Source organism: Megachile rotundata, chromosome 11 (assembly GCF_050947335.1).
Source record: "Megachile rotundata isolate GNS110a chromosome 11, iyMegRotu1, whole genome shotgun sequence".
In the NCBI taxonomy this organism is placed as follows: Eukaryota; Metazoa; Arthropoda; class Insecta; order Hymenoptera; family Megachilidae; genus Megachile; species Megachile rotundata.
Window position 1 is genome coordinate 16,292,894 of NC_134993.1, and position 17,380 is coordinate 16,310,273.

At 34.0% G+C, this 17,380-nt stretch overlaps 5 protein-coding genes across 10 annotated transcripts; 3 read left to right on the forward strand and 2 right to left on the reverse strand.

The window, feature by feature from the left end:
* Positions 1 to 119: 119 nt before the first annotated feature.
* Ahcy (adenosylhomocysteinase) lies at positions 120 to 3,436 on the forward strand. Its single transcript, XM_012295745.2, has 6 exons — positions 120 to 292; positions 832 to 1,022; positions 1,779 to 2,120; positions 2,185 to 2,400; positions 2,494 to 2,720; positions 2,887 to 3,436. The coding sequence occupies exons 1-6, from the start codon at positions 265 to 267 to the stop codon at positions 3,182 to 3,184; spliced, it is 1,302 nt and encodes a 433-aa protein (XP_012151135.2). The 5' UTR covers positions 120 to 264; the 3' UTR covers positions 3,185 to 3,436.
* LOC143265361 (uncharacterized) lies at positions 3,366 to 4,099 on the forward strand. Its single transcript, XM_076537018.1, has 3 exons — positions 3,366 to 3,505; positions 3,574 to 3,730; positions 3,793 to 4,099. Exons 1-3 carry the CDS (start codon positions 3,452 to 3,454, stop codon positions 4,014 to 4,016), a joined length of 435 nt encoding a protein of 144 aa, XP_076393133.1. The 5' UTR covers positions 3,366 to 3,451; the 3' UTR covers positions 4,017 to 4,099.
* Position 4,100: 1 nt separating this feature from the next.
* On the reverse strand, positions 4,101 to 9,542 carry Wdr59 (WD repeat domain 59). 4 transcript variants are annotated; one of them, XM_012295743.2, is made up of 19 exons: positions 9,270 to 9,542; positions 9,098 to 9,147; positions 8,882 to 9,017; positions 8,601 to 8,814; positions 8,381 to 8,514; positions 8,167 to 8,316; positions 7,859 to 8,098; positions 7,709 to 7,775; positions 7,421 to 7,629; positions 7,098 to 7,361; positions 6,876 to 7,026; positions 6,613 to 6,806; positions 6,385 to 6,518; positions 6,087 to 6,296; positions 5,892 to 6,018; positions 5,307 to 5,336; positions 4,724 to 4,884; positions 4,403 to 4,656; positions 4,101 to 4,325 (listed from the first exon to the last, which is right to left on the reverse strand). In XM_012295743.2, exons 1-19 carry the CDS (start codon positions 9,321 to 9,323, stop codon positions 4,186 to 4,188), a joined length of 2,919 nt encoding a protein of 972 aa, XP_012151133.1. In that variant the 5' UTR covers positions 9,324 to 9,542; the 3' UTR covers positions 4,101 to 4,185. The 4 variants fall into 4 exon arrangements, with proteins under 4 accessions (XP_012151133.1, XP_012151131.1, XP_012151132.1 ...); XM_012295741.2 differs by having other exon boundaries at positions 6,577 to 6,806; XM_012295742.2 differs by lacking the exon at positions 5,307 to 5,336 and having other exon boundaries at positions 6,577 to 6,806.
* Positions 9,543 to 9,979: 437 nt separating this feature from the next.
* Positions 9,980 to 13,415, forward strand: Maf1 (repressor of RNA polymerase III transcription Maf1). Its single transcript, XM_003707744.3, has 5 exons — positions 9,980 to 10,988; positions 11,066 to 11,215; positions 11,425 to 11,706; positions 11,846 to 11,965; positions 12,039 to 13,415. The coding sequence occupies exons 1-5, from the start codon at positions 10,906 to 10,908 to the stop codon at positions 12,106 to 12,108; spliced, it is 705 nt and encodes a 234-aa protein (XP_003707792.1). The 5' UTR covers positions 9,980 to 10,905; the 3' UTR covers positions 12,109 to 13,415.
* CYLD (ubiquitin carboxyl-terminal hydrolase CYLD) lies at positions 12,124 to 17,310 on the reverse strand. Of its 3 annotated transcripts, XM_012295739.2 has the most exons (13): positions 16,524 to 17,310; positions 16,284 to 16,425; positions 15,992 to 16,213; positions 15,651 to 15,734; positions 15,316 to 15,491; positions 15,133 to 15,249; positions 14,843 to 15,063; positions 14,600 to 14,772; positions 14,235 to 14,531; positions 14,045 to 14,160; positions 13,747 to 13,963; positions 13,450 to 13,663; positions 12,124 to 12,338 (listed from the first exon to the last, which is right to left on the reverse strand). In XM_012295739.2, the coding sequence occupies exons 1-12, from the start codon at positions 17,001 to 17,003 to the stop codon at positions 13,473 to 13,475; spliced, it is 2,436 nt and encodes an 811-aa protein (XP_012151129.2). In that variant the 5' UTR covers positions 17,004 to 17,310; the 3' UTR covers positions 12,124 to 12,338; positions 13,450 to 13,472. The 3 variants fall into 3 exon arrangements, with proteins under 3 accessions (XP_012151129.2, XP_012151128.2, XP_003707793.2); XM_012295738.2 differs by having other exon boundaries at positions 12,124 to 13,663; XM_003707745.3 differs by lacking the exon at positions 15,651 to 15,734 and having other exon boundaries at positions 12,124 to 13,663; positions 16,524 to 17,308.
* Positions 17,311 to 17,380: the final 70 nt, after the last annotated feature.

Genomic DNA, 17,380 nt, shown 5'->3' on the forward strand with positions numbered 1-17,380 from the left:
AACGTATAACAAATGTTTTCGTAGAGGTATTAGTTTATACTGTAATATTCTGACAGAACATCTTTTCCCGCCAAAGATTTTAAAATCTACTCACGTGACCAGCAAGTAGTTACGGGCCACGATTCACAGTCGCTTTGCACCTCAAAACTAGTTTTACCGCAACTCGCCGGCGGAAAAGTAGTTCGTAGGATTGTGTTTCGTTCCTAATCCTGATTTATAACATAACTTCGTTTTTTCGGAACGGTTATTTCTCAATTAACAAAAATGTCTACTAAACCTGCATTCAAAGTGGGTAAGTACTAAAATCATGAACAAATTCCGAGTTACATTACTCAGCACATGGTCGTTGATTTGGAGCAAAAGTCGTAAACTTATTTTATGGTATTTAAAGATGCCATTTCTCGTACAATACATGGGAAGAATAGCAAAGAGCGTGTTAAAATATTTATGGACAATTAATTGTGAATTAAATTACAAAATTGAAAGAATCTAATACGACGATAAACGATGATTAACCTACACGACCATGTGTTTGTCAAAAAAAGTCTTTGCAACGCATATTGACATTGATTTTATCTAAAACGATCTCGCACAATAGAATTTAATAAAAAATTCATTAATTCAAACCCAAATTTGATTGAACCGCAATCACGAAACAATTGAAAGTGTGTCGTAAGCGCCATCATTGATGTGCGTACGAAAATTCAAATCATTGTCTCAGTAAAATCGATTGTTAAATAATTTTGTTAATTTTATTTGACAGTTTGCTTATAAAGCAATAAAAAATTAATTGATTAATAAATTAACAAACAATTTTTTTATTAATCGTAGCTGATTTGTCGTTGGCGGAATGGGGACGGAAAGAAATCACTTTGGCAGAACACGAAATGCCAGGATTGATGGCTATTAGGAAGAAATATGGTCCTGAAAAGATTTTAAAAGGTGCACGAATTGCCGGATGTCTTCACATGACGGTGCAGACTGCAGTACTTATTGAAACCCTCATTGAACTTGGTGCCGAGGTAAGTTTTTAATTTTTATTCGTATCGGAAGATTTCGCGCGCATTTTTTATCGGTACGATTCAGATTAATCGTTCGATTCGTATTATGACAATTTTATGAATACATGTTTCTTTATCTGTGATAATGCGAATTGTTCTCCTAATCTTTTATTTCAACTTATGATGAACATTTATCTTGTTCGTAAAAAGAAATGACACAAATAAATCGCATTTACACGTCAACGAAATCTTATCTTGTAGGATCATGACCTCGCATCTTTCGTAAGATCCGTTTACAATTGTATCAGACATTGAAAATACGTAGAATCTTTTTTTTCAATAGGAATTTAGATCAGATAATGCAACAAGAGTGTTTCTCTTTCATTGTAATGCAACACATTCTTCCTTTGTACAAAATAAAAAAGAAGTTACCCTAACAACAAAATATACTTGCAATTTTTTCTACCAATTTGAACAAAAATCATGTGTTATTGACATATTTTTTATTTATGTATACAATACTTTGACCTTAGTTCAACACTGAACTATATATATAATCTATCCTTATTTATAATCAAACTTCACAAAACATTGTATTGGATTCTTAAACTTATCATACAATATCAAACCTGGATGTTACACCTCAGAAACAACTTCTCCATGTTTCAACGTTACACAGACATCCATTGCCATCATACTGCTTACTCATTGGAAACACTTGATGCACACTCAACAGGGGTTACCGTGATTACTGATACGTTACCGCTCCTTCACTAGGTGCAATGGTCGTCGTGCAACATATTCAGCACGCAAGATCATGCGGCAGCTGCTATTGCAAAAGCAGGGATCCCTGTGTATGCGTGGAAAGGTGAAACCGACGAGGAGTACCTATGGTGTATAGAGCAAACCCTTGTCTTTAAAGACGGTCAACCGTTAAACTTGATCCTCGACGATGGAGGTGATTTGACCAATTTAGTTCACAATAAGTTCCCACAATACTTGGAAAACTGTCGAGGCATTTCCGAAGAGACCACTACAGGCGTTCACAATCTGTACAAGATGTTGAAAGAAGGCACACTGAAGGTCCCAGCGATAAACGTGAACGATTCAGTAACAAAGGTTCGTCATACATCATTCTCCGAGTATATCCCTGGATTCTATATGATTCCCTTCTGTCGAGCAGAGCAAGTTCGATAATTTGTATGGATGCAGAGAGTCATTAATCGATGGTATCAAGCGGGCAACAGACGTTATGATCGCTGGAAAGGTCTGTGTGGTTGCTGGTTATGGAGATGTTGGAAAAGGATGTGCTCAAAGTCTCAGAGCACTTGGTGGACGTGTGATTATCACCGAAATTGATCCTATTAACGCTTTACAAGCAGCCATGGAAGGATACGAGGTGATAACTAATGCTTTCAGAATTCAGACTAAAGGATCCTGAAACTTCCAATGTGGGTTACTCCTTGAACAGATTATTGCATGTTCTTCTTAGGTGACTACAATGGAAGAGGCATCAAATAAAGGACAAATATACGTTACCACTACAGGATGCAAAGACATCATAATGGGTAACCACTTTATAAACATGCCAGAGGATGCTATTGTTTGTAATATTGGTCACTTTGACTGTGAGATCGATGTTACGTGGCTGGAAAAGAACGCTGTCGAGAAAGTGAATGTCAAGCCACAAGTAGACAGATACACGCTGAAAAATGGAAGGTGGGCAATGAATATGTAGTGACTGCTCATATTTATGGTTTAACAAAACTTCAAAAAGAACAGTCATTCATTAAACAATCACCTGTTGCAAAAAATATGTGAATAATCATTTAAACAGGATAGGTCATCCATCGCTTCAGCTTCACGTTCGATTCTCCCGTTTCAGACACATCATTCTCCTAGCAGAGGGCCGTTTAGTTAATCTTGGATGCGCGACTGGACATTCCAGTTTCGTGATGAGCAACTCATTCACAAACCAAGTTTTGGCGCAGATAGAACTGTGGACTAAGACCGAATCCTATCCAGTCGGTGTTTATATGCTGCCAAAGAAATTGGACGAAGAGGTTGCAGCGTTGCATTTGAATCATCTTGGCGTGAAACTAACAAAATTATCAGAAGAACAAAGCAAATATCTTGGCGTACCTGTAGAAGGGCCTTACAAGGCGGACCATTATCGATATTAGTCGCTGAACACCTAATGGCTCATATGTACTTCTATCTATGTAATTAAAATGTGCCGGCGATAGTGTTTCGATTTGCATTATCGGCCGTTAATCTGTTAGTCATTCATTTATTAACATCACTCGATTGTCAAGTGTTCTGTTCAATCGATCAACGCCAACGCAGGAACTGTATTTTGTAGTACTACTTTTTTAATGTCTACAAACTTGCGTAGATGCAGCTATCGTTTTTAAATAAAAGGAATTTGTTTACGAGTCAGTTTCTTTGAAATGGAACAAAAAAATGTTACCACTCCTCCATTAGAAGTTAGACCTTTGCTAAAGGTAATATTACCCGGTATAAAGTTTATTGAGGCCTCTTTTCGTATAAGCAGAACAATTAGTATTTTCAGCTAGCTAGATGGACGCTGTTAGTTAGTGGCATAATTTACGGTATCGTTCAGAAGAGAAAATATACTGTGATAGAAAATAAGTTACGAGAAGAAGAAGAGAGAGAGAGGCCTGCTAGAGAAGCCCGTATGCGTTGTGAAAGACTTCGACGCAACGCCGGTACATTTTGCTATCATTTTTGTAATGTACATAATGCTTTTTATGTGTTATTCCCCTTGCAGCTGATATGGCAGAGCTGGAAAGAATATTTTTAGGAACAACTTCAACTGATACAACAGAAATACCGTGTAATGGAGACGTAACTTCAGAAGATAAGAGCTCAGTATCAGATAGTACAAAAGAAATAGTTGTTCCTTCAGACGATAACCAAGAAATACCAAACATGGATGAATTGGAAGAAACAGACATTTCTCCCGGTTATGACGCAGAAGATTTTGACGAGTAAAAAAACGATAAAAAGAATGTAATATAAAAGATGATTTTATGAAGTTAGCTGTAAATGAAATAAAGCCCCAAATTTGCAACAGACTTTAAAGAAAAAGACATGTTTATTATCCTGTCATAACATTCATTACTTTTCATCGCGATTATGTACACTTCTTATTTTTTTTTATTTACAATTTTAATAAGGTAGAACTTTCCTGTAAGCAATAGCATCCACAGCCTGTTGGACATAGTGTTTCGCTACTGAACCATTTTGCTAAATGCTGTGTGTGTCCTCCATGTCCACAGAAAACACAGAAGTTACTTGGACCTGAACATAATGTATTTTAAATTGAATTTTCTCAAAAAAAGGAAGTGTGAAATATTCATAACTAAGACTCAATATACCTCTCACGGAAATATGACAAATTACACATTCTAAAGCTAATCGTTTGCAGCTTATACATTGAGGTCCTCTGCTAACTTTACCACACATTTGGCACTCGCTTTGAAACTCAACACCTTTGTGCGTGTCCAACGGAGTTGCACTCACGTGTTTTAATACTTGTGCACGCGCATCCAATAGTCTCCATCTATGTAATACTTCTGCATATGCTTTTTTGTATCCATCGTAAAGAGTAGTATATTTTTCGTCGAGCAATCTGCAAAACTGGTGTTGATATAGGTTCTTACTTCATACTATGATAGGAATGGAATTTAATCTTATACCTAATACTTTTTACAGAATCCCCAAACGAATCTTGAATTAACTTTAAATCATCTAATGAATCAGACCACGAGTTCGATCGGTGTTGTTTCAAATTCTGAAAGTTCCATCCTTCCAATGTGGTATCCGCTAAGTGAATTGTATGATACGGCGAACCACCAGGCTAAAAAAATATATAAGGCATAATATATTATAGCTTAACATGTTATGTTGAAATTAACATCAAAAACATAATATACATAATTAACAAGATGAACAATATGTCTCTGATCACTTTCTGCGCAAAGATGTTTGTCTTCTGTATAAAATTGAAACATTATCACAACAAACAGTACATCACATATAATTAGTTACTACCAACTACTAAATAGTATTAGTCAGAATACTGTAAAACAATTAGATACAACATTAAAAAGTTTGGCATTTTAAAATCAGGCATTGGCCAAACCTGCATGCTTTGTGATATCACGACACTTCCAGTCCGATGCTGTAAGGCAGTAACAAATATCATCATGATAAGTGAACCCTAAGAATCAAACATTTCAAACACGCACAAACTTAGAAAATTCGGAAACCATGCCTTACCTTCAACCACCACTTTCCTGTAGAAAGCCTCTATAACAAAGATAACATTGTATCAATTATCTGGTAACTTCGAAAAATTTATAAAGAGAGTAATGAAATGAAACAGCAGATTACGTCGGTATAGTATGCCTTTTCGATTTACAAACACAGATAGTGAAGTAGGAAAACTTCTCTGAATACGTCTTAATTATTATGATGCAGTTTACTTTGAGATCTTTTTTATACATTTATAGATCTGTAATATATGTCTCGCTTTTATGGTATAGATAACGCATATGATACCGTCGTATCGCAACAGCAGATCGTATTTACATTGTTCAATTATTTCTCATGCACTGAAAGAGTTGCGTGCTGAGTATGAAAGATGTGATATACTGCGATTCGAATAGGCTAACATCGAAACACGAATAAATGATTATATTTAAAAAGTAACCTTGAATATCGAGATGTTCAACATGTTTTATGAACAGAAGACAAATGATCAAGACATTTAACACACATCAGTTTTTAATGATACTATAAAAATAGTGCTCGTGCTAGACCATGCTAGAACTCAACACTCACGTATGAATATAACATACTTACACTAACGTTGATAGATTTGCTACTTAGTCGTGTTTGAGAAATATCAGGATTTTCCGAACGATAACTAAATGCACAACTCAGCATACCTGCCATTTGAATATCTGACTGATTGGCATAATGCTGTATCCTAGGATAAATGATAAATAACTATGATCATATGTGCACAACAATATAAATAATTTCTTTATTACTTACAAGGAATGAATCAAATTTTGACCAAAAGGATGTAAAGGCCATGGGGCATCGATATCAGGTGACTGACAAGAATTTTGTCCCACGTTCGCAACTGGCTGTGAAATAACGAGAGCAGCCAAACACCATGCCTGAACTAAATCTGGACGTTCTAGTGCCGCGGCAATATTTGCATTATATTGACACATTGCTGGGATGTCAGTAATATTAATGCTACGAATCAAACAAGATTAAAAGATCTTATAATAAAAAAGATATGCAGCAATTACACATGAAATATAAAATTATTCATTGCACTTACACATATTTCTCAGCTAGCTCTTTGTTAACGAAAAATAATGACGAGGCATCATATATTATTACCATAAAATGATAATTTTTACAACATGACCTGTAGGTCATTCTGTTCGTATTGTGTAATCCTCGACTTATTTTCTGTGAATTTCAAAACATCTCTTTGTATAATGTTAAGCAGCATTGGTAAATATCTTACACTTTCATGATCTTCATCAAAGTCACTACCACTTACACGATCTTGAAAATAAAACGAACTTATAGGAATGTTATCATTCGACTGTACATAGGAGTTCGAATACATGTGTATAAAGTGTTCTCCATTGCCAATCCCATTTCCTAAAGCAGAAAGTGCTCTAGGTGTGGTATTTTCAGGTTTCATTGATGACCTTCTGGTGTACGAAGCGCGACCAAAACATACAAGTATTCCTATTGAAACATTGAATTGAGCCCCAGTACACAAATTATTTGATCATTTTTACGATTTTGTTTACATACCCACACAACAAAATTTAGCACCAGAAGTTCTAGGAAACGGTATATTGGCATCTTGATAATTAGTGTATATGTTAGAAGAACCTAAGAAATTTGCATTATCCTGAATGTCGTATCCTAAATGACTACTTTCATTTTCGTCCTTTTTACATGTCTACAGAAATAGAAAAACTATTATTCAAAACGAACGTCAACCATATGACGAAAAATAAGTTTTATCTTTACTTGCTCTAAAGTTGTAATTAATTGTCTAAGGCAGGGTTCTAAACATGATCTGTTCTTTTTAACACGCTGCTGAGCAGTCTGTTTTAAAACTTTTAATAATTTCGTCATTGTTGTATTATCAATTGTTGTTCCAGGACAAAACTGAAATGTGGGTTGTGCACTGTATGGATAATTTGGAGGGAAATTTACTTTTAATATCACATTGTAACTTTTGTTGGATGCTGTTACAGTACAACTACGTTCTACAGCATCCATTTCATTAACCTAAAATAATAGAAACGTTTATTCTCATATATTTATACTGTTATATCATGTTATATTACCTCTATATTGGGTATATTCATATTTATCAAAGAGAATTCTTGCTGCAAGGTCTTTGGTTGTGTAGGAGACGATATTTCTTTATTATTTTCGATATATGTATCTGATTCAGAATTCAATGTCGGTTCATCTACTTTTGTTGTTATACAACTCACTTCGCGATCATTTTGAGTATCGTTAAGTTGCAGTTGCTGGACGGATTGTAATGTTCCTAAATCAAAAGCACATATTAATTAGTTAAAATTTTGACTACAAAAAATGTACTATATTTACAAGCAAAATATACGCACTTATATTATTATCTTCAGAATACTGAGTATAAATAGATGTATTATCATCTATGCCATGTCCACATAACTAAAATGTTATTGTTCTAGATTATTTTTATACAAACAATAGTTACCGTTTATTATGTAATATGTACATATATATACACCTACTTTTTTTAAAATGGGATCAATTTTATATATCCTTAAACATTGATCTTTTGACCAAGTAATCAATTCAAAATCACTATTTTCTAATTTTTGATGCCTCCATTGAAACTCAAGAACAACATCAGTATGTCCTACAAAAGTATAAATAGGTGCACTGAGGTTCGTTATGTTCCATAATAACAGACTATTCTCTCCTCGTCGTAATTGCGGTACTACTATTGTTACCAATCCCTCCCCAAATGGCTGTGGATGATTTAACTTTTATAATTACAAATAAAATTAAATTTCATTAAATAGAATGTTATTTTTACCGTATATCTAGCCCTCCACACTGGTGAATTTGTTGTCAAAATGCTCTCTGCTCTACGTGGATTACTAATATCAAAGATTTTCACTGTACAATCTTGACTAGAAGTAGCCAGTTGATTTTGTTGGAATGGACACCAATCTAAACCATGTATCTAAAATAACTTTGGTGTAAATAATTATTGTAATGATGTTGTCAAATAGAACAGAAATATTCACTTTTGTTAAGTGAGCAGCTATATACTGCATAGGGCTATTTCCTTTTCGTTGATCCCATATTTTAATGTCCCCATCATGAGCCGTAGCTAACATGTTAGGAGATAAAGCATTCCATCTTACTTGGGAAGAACCAGCTGTAACATGGTCATTTATAATTACATTCAAATGTTTAGAACAATAGCTTTTTATCAACTTCTTAAGTATCCCAAAGTATATTTACCTACTGCAGACAAAGATAAACAAGGCCTTCTTTGATCCCTTACATCCCAAATATGTATAAATGTATCAATACTACAAGAAGCAACAATATCTGGTTCCTTAGGATGCCAGTTTAAGTCACTTACTACTCTTGTATGTGCTTTAAGACTATTTGTTGTTTGTAAGTCATAACAGCCAACTCCATTAAGAGATAATATTTCGATACGTGTATTACTCTACAATCAAAGTTTAAATAAACATTTTATGATATATGCTTGAAATACATAATACTCAATTTCTTACCGATACAGCACACAGGTGAGAATTTGTACTTGTAGGATTCCATTCAGCCGAGCCAACTTCGTATTTGCTTTGTCTTTGAAATTTTTTTAAGGTATCAGCACCTTCATCTAGATGTTTCACTGCGAAATACCGACGTCTACAAACATGTGAGAAAGACAGACACATTAAAAAAAAGCCTGTATAAAGTAAACAGTCTTTGTATTCATAATTTCTTACCCAGCAAGTAATACGTAATTGCCAGTCGCGTCCACGGCCATAGTATTAGCCTACGAATGATAAAGATAATTGAATAGTTAAGAACACTCAATTATTATAATGAATAAAAAATAAACGAATCATTTCATGAAGCTATTGTAGGAATACATTTCTATTTCATAAAACAACGTGCCTGTAAATCGCGATGCTCCGTGACCACATAGTCGCTACCCCAACGTTTTGACATTTTACCAGTAAATTCGAATTCCTGTCAGCATTATGCAAGGTTAGAAATAAACCGAGTACGCAACCAGAGTTAAATTGTATGTATTTTATTTCACAGATGATCGGATCCTTTTCGCGCAGCTCGACTGAGCTTGGAAAGCTGCTTGGTGGGGAGACCCCACTAGTCTGTTCTTTTGCTAGTATTATATACATAGAGTGGATAGTAATATATAGAATGAGAGAATTTGAAAAATTTGGGAACATTAGGATTTTAAATTTTTGGAAATTTTTTAATTTTGTCGATAAAATAAAAGGCTACTAAGTATATAAATCTAGCGTCTTAATCGTAAGAGCGCTTGCGCGTTAATGTTAATTACGAATCTTCCTAGAACCTATCAGAACCAACCTGCGCAGAAATAATCGAAATCTGGTTATTCGGAGGTTCCATTACCCGCGAAATAGAGTACACATATATACAACCATGGACACATTCAAAGTTGCGTACGTGATATGCTGCAACGCGTTCTGTACACACACATTCTTATCATTGCTTTCCCATTGGTTGAACAAAATACACATATGTACTTACACACTAACAAATGTTAGCAAGGGGTTACCACCAGAGGGGGAACGAAGTAAAAAGAGCAAAAGGGAGAGCAAGATAATTAAAGAGAGAGAAGTTTAAGACGCTTCGCTGTGCTATTTCTGTCACGTATATATTCGCTGTTGCATATAGGTGTACTGACATCGAGAACACAAATAGTTAGTAAACGGTGCGAAATAGGGGTAAAGAAAGATTGAAGTTTGTATTATCTTTGATTACTGCATCGTAGTTTGGTCGGATTTTGGGTGTTTTTCTTTGACAGTGATCGTGATACTTGAAGTGATAGTGACAACAATGTCCGTGATTATGGATTGTTTTTGTCAGTAGCGGACGTGTAAAGGTTGTTTATCGCTTTGTTTGGCTGACTTCTGACAAAAGATTCTGATCTATCATTTTTTCTTATCTTCGTGAAACGTTCACCGGCGAACTTTCTGTTTAGCGTAAATTTTTGGTCGGAGAAACGGTGTCTTTTGTTTCTCAAGGGTAGTCGTCCGTCCTTTACACCGTTTCCCTCTCTTTACGCCTGCACGTCATTCGCGCGGTGCAAGAAGGCAACAACTCGTCACGGCTAAAGCTTGATCCAAGGACCGATTGCTGAAATCGGGACTATACGCAGACGGTAAATTCGTCTTGATATCTTTAATTAGAGATCTGTGATGTACAAGTTCGGCGCCGCGGGAAAAATCATAACGTCCACGATTAATTTCGTACACTCAAAGAGGAAAGGAATTTTCATATACATAAAAAAAATGTACAAAGACTCGATAAGTCTTCGAAGTAGTAGAAATTTTTTAACCTTTCGATTATATTGAACTATCTTGGCTGTGCGACTGAGAAACGAGGCCAAGTTTTGTCAAGAAGTACGCTAAAGGTCATCGACTCCTGTGCAACGTAATGGAGTATTAATGACAAAAGCGTTCCGATAGGAGATGCACCAAGAGTATTCAGTACAGAGACACCCTGTTTATCTGATGTAAGGAAAACCACTGTTCTTGGCAAGATGAAGTTGCTTGAAAGTACACGTTTCGAAGCTATAAACAGTGCCTTGTCCATCAAAACTGGAGACAGCAAAATAATAGGCAGGTGAGATGATTGGATCAATGTCTATCAGATTATTCAGAAGCTGTTATGCGATAATAAATGCCAAATTCTATTTCCAGAATAGAGAGTTACTCTTGCAAAATGGCTGGAAATGACAAACAGCTGTATAAACGTTTCAATGCTGAACAAGGTTTCACTCCACATGATCTTCAAGCACTATCACCACCACAAACATCTTTGGGAACGTCACCTGCTCAAGGATACTTTAGGTACTAAAAGTTTCAGGATCAATATAAATCATTACAAATACATAAAAAATAAGATATTATTCTTTTACTTATAAAATAAAATATATTACAATGAAAAAGAAAAAAAAAACAAAATCAATTATTGTAAGAAGCCTATATTTACTTTTTGATTATTTTTGTTACCTGTACATTAATTTAATAACAATCTTCTTATGTTTTTATGTATGCAGTCGTAGCGTTTCCGGCGACGAAGATGGCCCACTGTGTGACACAATCAGTAGGAAAACGTTATTCTATTTGATTGCCACTTTAAATTCAGCTTTTCACCCAGATTATGATTTCTCTGATGCTAAGAGCCACGAATTCAGTAAAGAACCAAGCTTGCAATGGGTGATGAATGCTGTAGACAGTAATTTAAGCGCAACGGCGGGAGATCATTATCGCACTCTCCGAACAGCACTTTGGGCCGCTATTGATGATGAAATATCATTAAGCGAATGTGATATTTATAGGTATATATTTCTAACTCAGTGTGTTCTATTGCTCTATTAGATACGTCGATAAATTCTATTCAATATTTTGTATTTAATACTTTCATATAAGTAATGTGCAGAACACACTAAATAAATTAAAAATACGAAAACGTTTTAGTTATAATCCAGACTTTGTATCTGATCCATTTGGAGAAGATGGATGCCTGTGGTCGTTTAATTATTTCTTCTACAATAAGAAATTAAAGCGCATTGTGTTTTTCCCATGCAGAGCAATAAAGTAAGTATATAGGTCGTTTAAATCTACTCCTTTATGCGCCATTTTAAAACATGTTTTTATATTTTTTTTACAGTCCTCTCTATGTGCTAGATTCTGGAGTGGGCAGTGATTTTGCCATGGATGAAGACGAAGAAAGATACTAAATTTATAAATACACATTTACAAACTTTATCATTGTCTTTATTAGTTCTGCCATACAAAGGCATCAGTGAACATTCAGTTTCACCTATTACATATTATGTACAATGATACATCTTAACTTTCATGATTGTATATATCTTCTTTTGCAGTGATATTTGTTTAAAATTCAATACTTCTAATAGAAAATTCTATCGTTTCCCTTCTTAGATTTTGGCGTAGTATAAAAGTTTAACTATAGTCCAAAAAAATCAAACAGAAGAATAAGTTTGAAATATATCAGAATCTTATTCTTTTCTTGGAAATTCATCATTTTTATATATAATGTTATTGTTCAATATACTTCAAGAGTATAAATCAGCTACGTGTTAACCAAATTTTTATGTCTAAGAACTATATGAATTTTCTTTCAGATATAAATATTCGCGTATGATGTATCTGTGGCAATCTTCTTACTGTTTAAATTCAAAAGCAACAAACTTAGCGGATTTTTAAATTGATGTTGTACTAAGTTAGCCTTTTAGATCTCTGTTAAATCACCATGGCAATAAGAATAAAAGTAAAACATTTCTAATCCGTACTATAAAAATGGGAGTACAAAATTAGTAGAGCAATAGTAGATTTAAAAGTGCAGCATTAACTTTTGAATCCTAGTCATTATATTTTTAAGTTACGGAACGATTTGTTAGCTGTTTGTGCTCTTTACTAAAAACCGTCAGTCACAAAATGTTTTTGTCGTATCTATAAACTTTTAGTATAAAACTACATTTTTTCAATGTTTCATATATGCGTAGAATTTTTTAATAGATATACACGCTCCTAATTTATGTGTTGTTACATTCAATGTGTTATTATATTCATTGTTTTGAACGAAGATTCTCAATCGATCTATCGAAATAATTTCGAATTTATAAAAAAGATCGTATAGTATGTAAACTTTACAAAAGCATAGTAGATTTTTTTAGAACTTTCATAATTGAATACAAATTTAATTTTATGTCACTGATGAATATATATTATATACACTTATATATACATATATAACTACGAATTACAAAAAAAAGATAACACTATGCTCGAATTAGATAATTAAATTTTGATTAAAAACACTAATTTTGAAGTGACTTCTATAATACACGTATTATTTTAGTTTCCTTAAGACTGCAGCATTTGAATAAATTTTACAAATCATAATTCAACGCTACATTACTTTTCTGTTTACACCATTAAAAACAGATGTATTTACTATGTAGTATTTACCTTTACCAGATTAACTTGTGTACATCAAATAAATAAAACAAGCACAAACCTACTTTTATTAAGTAATTATTTTAAACCTAACTTACCTAATTATATCAGGCAATTCAAGTTATTTGTACATCATAACATCAGGGGACTGATACATGCACATATATGCATCGCATAAAAGTCTTTTCGCATGTTCTGGTAGGTGACGATCATCCGTTAATTCGGTTAGATAATTTCCACCCTCTTCGCTTAGCCAGTAGGGGAAGTCAGGACATGGAACCATTTCGGGTATATTATAACCATTTTGTTCTCCTTAGGAGGGATAGAAAATAAATTACAGTAAAGATAATCTTTAAATGAATAAATTAAAATATTAGTAAAAAAGAGATATATACCTTTTCTGTCGGCCATGGAATCAAAAAAACACCATGGCGCTTCTGAACCAGAACCACATTTCACAAAGCAGACATAGTGTGATGTTTCAATGCACACTACTGCTGATAATTCCAGGTACAATCGTGGTACAGGGCAATGTTCTTGTAAAATGGTGAATTCCATTGGTACTACAAGTTTCTTTGGTTCATGATTTGTTCTTCGTTCATGCCGATGTACCTACAAAAGTAGATTTATCATCGCCACATGTTATACTGCTATATTTCAAAACTTATTCAGTGCACTTATTGTTCAATTCACCTTTTCTAAACATTGCAAACAAAAAGCAATACTTTCAAGCCCGACACCGCATTCTCCGTAACATTCTTTACATTCAAATTCTGCTAATTTTCCGCACACAGTACACTGTCTGGGAGCTACGTAAATTTAATAAAAATATTACAGTATTATCAGTAGAATTAATCAATGATAACATATCTATTATACTTACAATCTTCAATTATATCAGTTACATCAAGCAATAATGTAGGTTGAATTTTCTGATACATTTTAAATGATTTTCCAAACCGTGGCATTTGTATAATAAGACACGAAGGAACTTCTTTTAATCTTATATTACTTGTAAGAAAACTCTGTTCCAATAACTGTTGCACTGTTGGAAGATTCAGATGATCATCTTTCTCAACAAAAAGTTGATAATGATATGCATCTTGCCCAGAACTTAATTTCAGAAATGGTTCAGCATTTAAAATTTGAGCAACAAGAGATGTTAAAAATTCTTCAGGATCTGAAAAAGTTTAAAATAAATTTTAACTTGAAGAATATCTATGGTGAAAATATATTTCTGAAACAAACCTTTTTCTTCACTGGTAAGTCCAGATACTGATGATAATTTTTCTAACAAAGTTCGAAGTTTCATTACACGATCAGCTCTAACAAACATATTTTTTCTAAGTGGATTTACAATTTCTTCGCGTAATACTCGTTGCACTTCCTCATATTGCGGACAGTCTTTTTCATTTGGCGGCCTGAAATATGAAATGTTTTATAACAAAAACTTGGACAAAAATAAATAAAAAGTAAATAATGTTTAAGTACCTAAATAAGAGATTATCAAAGACACTAGTAAATGTGAACATGCTGAAAAGAGTAGCATCTAAATAGCATGAATTATGATGACCTTGAATTCCCCGATATTTTCCACAAATACTTTCTAAATTTCCTTTCACGGAAATAGGACGTACCATACCGACGATTACAGAGCTTTCCATATTACCGAAATTATCTGAAACTGATGCCGTTGAATCATCTATTTTTATCTGCAACAATATACGTTTTGTTACGCATTTTGTCGTAGATTTACAGAACATTATTGAAATAATACTTACCATTGTATCATAATGAGAACACTGGTCAAGATCCGTAAACACAGCTCTGTGAGGTCGGCAATGAAAATATCTTACATCCTTATATGTTCCATCAGTACCTGTTGGGTGATTGTTGTCCTAAAATTAGAAGAATTAAGTGTTTTAAATCTCGATTCTTGTTGATTAAATGATATATATACTTACTAGTTCTACAGCTGCCATCAGTTTGCCAGGGGTAATACCCGGAGGTGTTCCGATCCAACGAATAACCCCATAATGTACATCAGAATCCAGAAGCACCTTTACATTGGAGCCCACAATCAGATCCGTATTTTCTACATGTCCGAATTTCTTGTTTTCATTTCTTTCGGGTGTGTTACCTGTTATAAGAGTCAAACAAAATTAATAAGAGAACACTTTCTATAAACAACTAATGACTATATGAAGCGTGGAAGAAATAGTGTAACGCGATGTGACAAACTATATAAACACGAAATGTAAAAGTATAGTGGGGCTCGTAAATATCTGCTATTCCTTACTAAAATCCAATGAACTTGAATGTTCAAATGTTCCTTCAATATCACTGTACACATTTGATTCAATATCACTGCTCCACTTGTGTTCTAATACAAAAATAGGAATGTTTTGCAATGCAGCAGCCATTTTACAATAAAATTATGATAAGTTTACAACACGGAAGGCTTGCCGGTAACACTATGAGAGGCTAACAGTTGTGGCTATTTTTAACCACCTCAGTTATTCTTAACTCCCTCCATTGCATGGGTAAAGCCAAGCATGCTACGTGGGATTTTTAGGAAAGCTAGCAAAAGTCAGCAAGAAGCTAAGCTTTCAAATTTTATTTTTATATTATTGCTATTACCATGAATATTTGTATTTTTAGTTATACTACTGTCATTTTCAAGCGTCAGTGATTTTGCTGACTGGAGATACTCTTTTGGCAGAGATCGTTGATCTCTATTATTATTTTTATTGTCATCAAACACAGTGAATCTTTCTAACTGTACAGCTGGTGCAGAATCAAGTACAGATTTCTTTTTATCATTTATGTAATTATTTCCTGTATCAGTTTTCACAAATAAATCTGAAATTAAAGATGTATTAATAAATTAATATTCTGTAAACTTAAGTATGCAGAATATTTATTTTTGTACTTCTGTCCGCATTTCCAAGACCTGTAGGACCTTCTGGCTTTAATGGAAAAATATTGCACAATGTAGCAAATCTTCCATCTGAGTGAGTAGAGACAAAGTATTCTTTACTTAATGATGCTGTTTTAGATGATTCTTGACCTTCCTATAAATACATTATAAAATATATACATGTACTTCTACAAAGCACAATGTTATAAAACATATATTTGCTGATGAACATAAAGCATTACACAAAATTACCAATAAATCAAGTCCAAAATAATATCCTTGGCCAAGTTGTGGCACAGGTCCAATGTATTTAATAATAGCTAAATATTTTGTGTATCCTTGCAGATCAGGACAATACCAGACAGTATCATTTACCACCAGGTTCATAAGTTCTTCGCACAAATGTTTGTGATTGGCTAAGCGAATCCTTTCTTGAGGTACTAAGACAGCAGGTAGAAATTTCCATACTTCTGATGAAACAGGGATCAAATCGAATCTGTGACAACGCCATTCTGTGCCACGCCAAATTTCTGATCCTGTTGTATCAATCACTCGAATTCTTAGTGCACTGTCTCCCAAATCTTCGACTGCTTCGACGAGCATGCCGAGGCGTAACGTATTGATATTTATTTCGCATTCTCCTGATATACGAGTTAGAATGGTATTTTCTTTGGCCACGTAGTGTTGGAGGACCTGGCGGTCTTCCTTGTTGCTGAAATTCCGTTTTTCCATTATTAATCGCAAACGATCATTATAAAGAAGCGAGTTGCCAGCCACGACGTGTGCGGAACACGCGGATAAGACGCAACATTTATTTCAATCATCGTTACTTCTAGTTTGCCCGTCAAGATCAAGTACAAGGAAGTTTTGTATGCATATTGCTTATTACTGTATTAAATTTTGCAAGTGCCACAATAAAATTATTCAAAGAAGTATTGTTCATAAATATTCAGACGTTCGTTGACAGTCAATTCAAGCAGAAGATTACGCTGTGATTGTCAATCTATATAAAGTCAAAGAGTACTACTCTTTGATAGAGTATTTACTAGTGAAAAAGTGGGACAGTAATATTGGCAACATTACATTTCAAGCTGCATTTTTATTTATCG

What these genes read in the sequence shown, in the direction of transcription:
- Maf1 (XM_003707744.3), top strand. Translation starts at nt 10,906, where the DNA reads ATGAAGTTGCTTGAAAGTACACGTTTCGAAGCTATAAACAGTGCCTTG. An exon ending in AGCGAATGTGATATTTATAG is followed by an intron (nt 11,707 to 11,845) that starts GTATATATTTCT and finishes AAAACGTTTTAG; the next exon opens with TTATAATCCAGACTTTGTAT. An exon ending in TTCCCATGCAGAGCAATAAA is followed by an intron (nt 11,966 to 12,038) that starts GTAAGTATATAG and finishes TTTTTTTTACAG; the next exon opens with TCCTCTCTATGTGCTAGATT.
- Wdr59 (XM_012295741.2), bottom strand. Translation starts at nt 9,323, where the DNA reads ATGTCAAAACGTTGGGGTAGCGACTATGTGGTCACGGAGCATCGCGAT. An exon ending in TGTGGAGGGCTAGATATACG is followed by an intron (nt 8,099 to 8,166) that starts GTAAAAATAACA and finishes AATCATCCACAG; the next exon opens with CCATTTGGGGAGGGATTGGT. An exon ending in TAATTACAACTTTAGAGCAA is followed by an intron (nt 7,027 to 7,097) that starts GTAAAGATAAAA and finishes CTATTTCTGTAG; the next exon opens with ACATGTAAAAAGGACGAAAA.
- Ahcy (XM_012295745.2), top strand. Translation starts at nt 265, where the DNA reads ATGTCTACTAAACCTGCATTCAAAGTGG. An exon ending in TCATTGAACTTGGTGCCGAG is followed by an intron (nt 1,023 to 1,778) that starts GTAAGTTTTTAA and finishes CTCCTTCACTAG; the next exon opens with GTGCAATGGTCGTCGTGCAA. An exon ending in CAGCCATGGAAGGATACGAG is followed by an intron (nt 2,401 to 2,493) that starts GTGATAACTAAT and finishes TGTTCTTCTTAG; the next exon opens with GTGACTACAATGGAAGAGGC.
- LOC143265361 (XM_076537018.1), top strand. Translation starts at nt 3,452, where the DNA reads ATGGAACAAAAAAATGTTACCACTCCTCCATTAGAAGTTAGACCTTTG. An exon ending in AAGTTAGACCTTTGCTAAAG is followed by an intron (nt 3,506 to 3,573) that starts GTAATATTACCC and finishes TAGTATTTTCAG; the next exon opens with CTAGCTAGATGGACGCTGTT. An exon ending in AAGACTTCGACGCAACGCCG is followed by an intron (nt 3,731 to 3,792) that starts GTACATTTTGCT and finishes TTCCCCTTGCAG; the next exon opens with CTGATATGGCAGAGCTGGAA.
- CYLD (XM_012295739.2), bottom strand. Translation starts at nt 17,003, where the DNA reads ATGGAAAAACGGAATTTCAGCAACAAGGAAGACCGCCAGGTCCTCCAA. An exon ending in TTCAAGTTCATTGGATTTTA is followed by an intron (nt 15,492 to 15,650) that starts GTAAGGAATAGC and finishes CTCTTATAACAG; the next exon opens with GTAACACACCCGAAAGAAAT. An exon ending in TTTGATAATCTCTTATTTAG is followed by an intron (nt 14,773 to 14,842) that starts GTACTTAAACAT and finishes TTCATATTTCAG; the next exon opens with GCCGCCAAATGAAAAAGACT.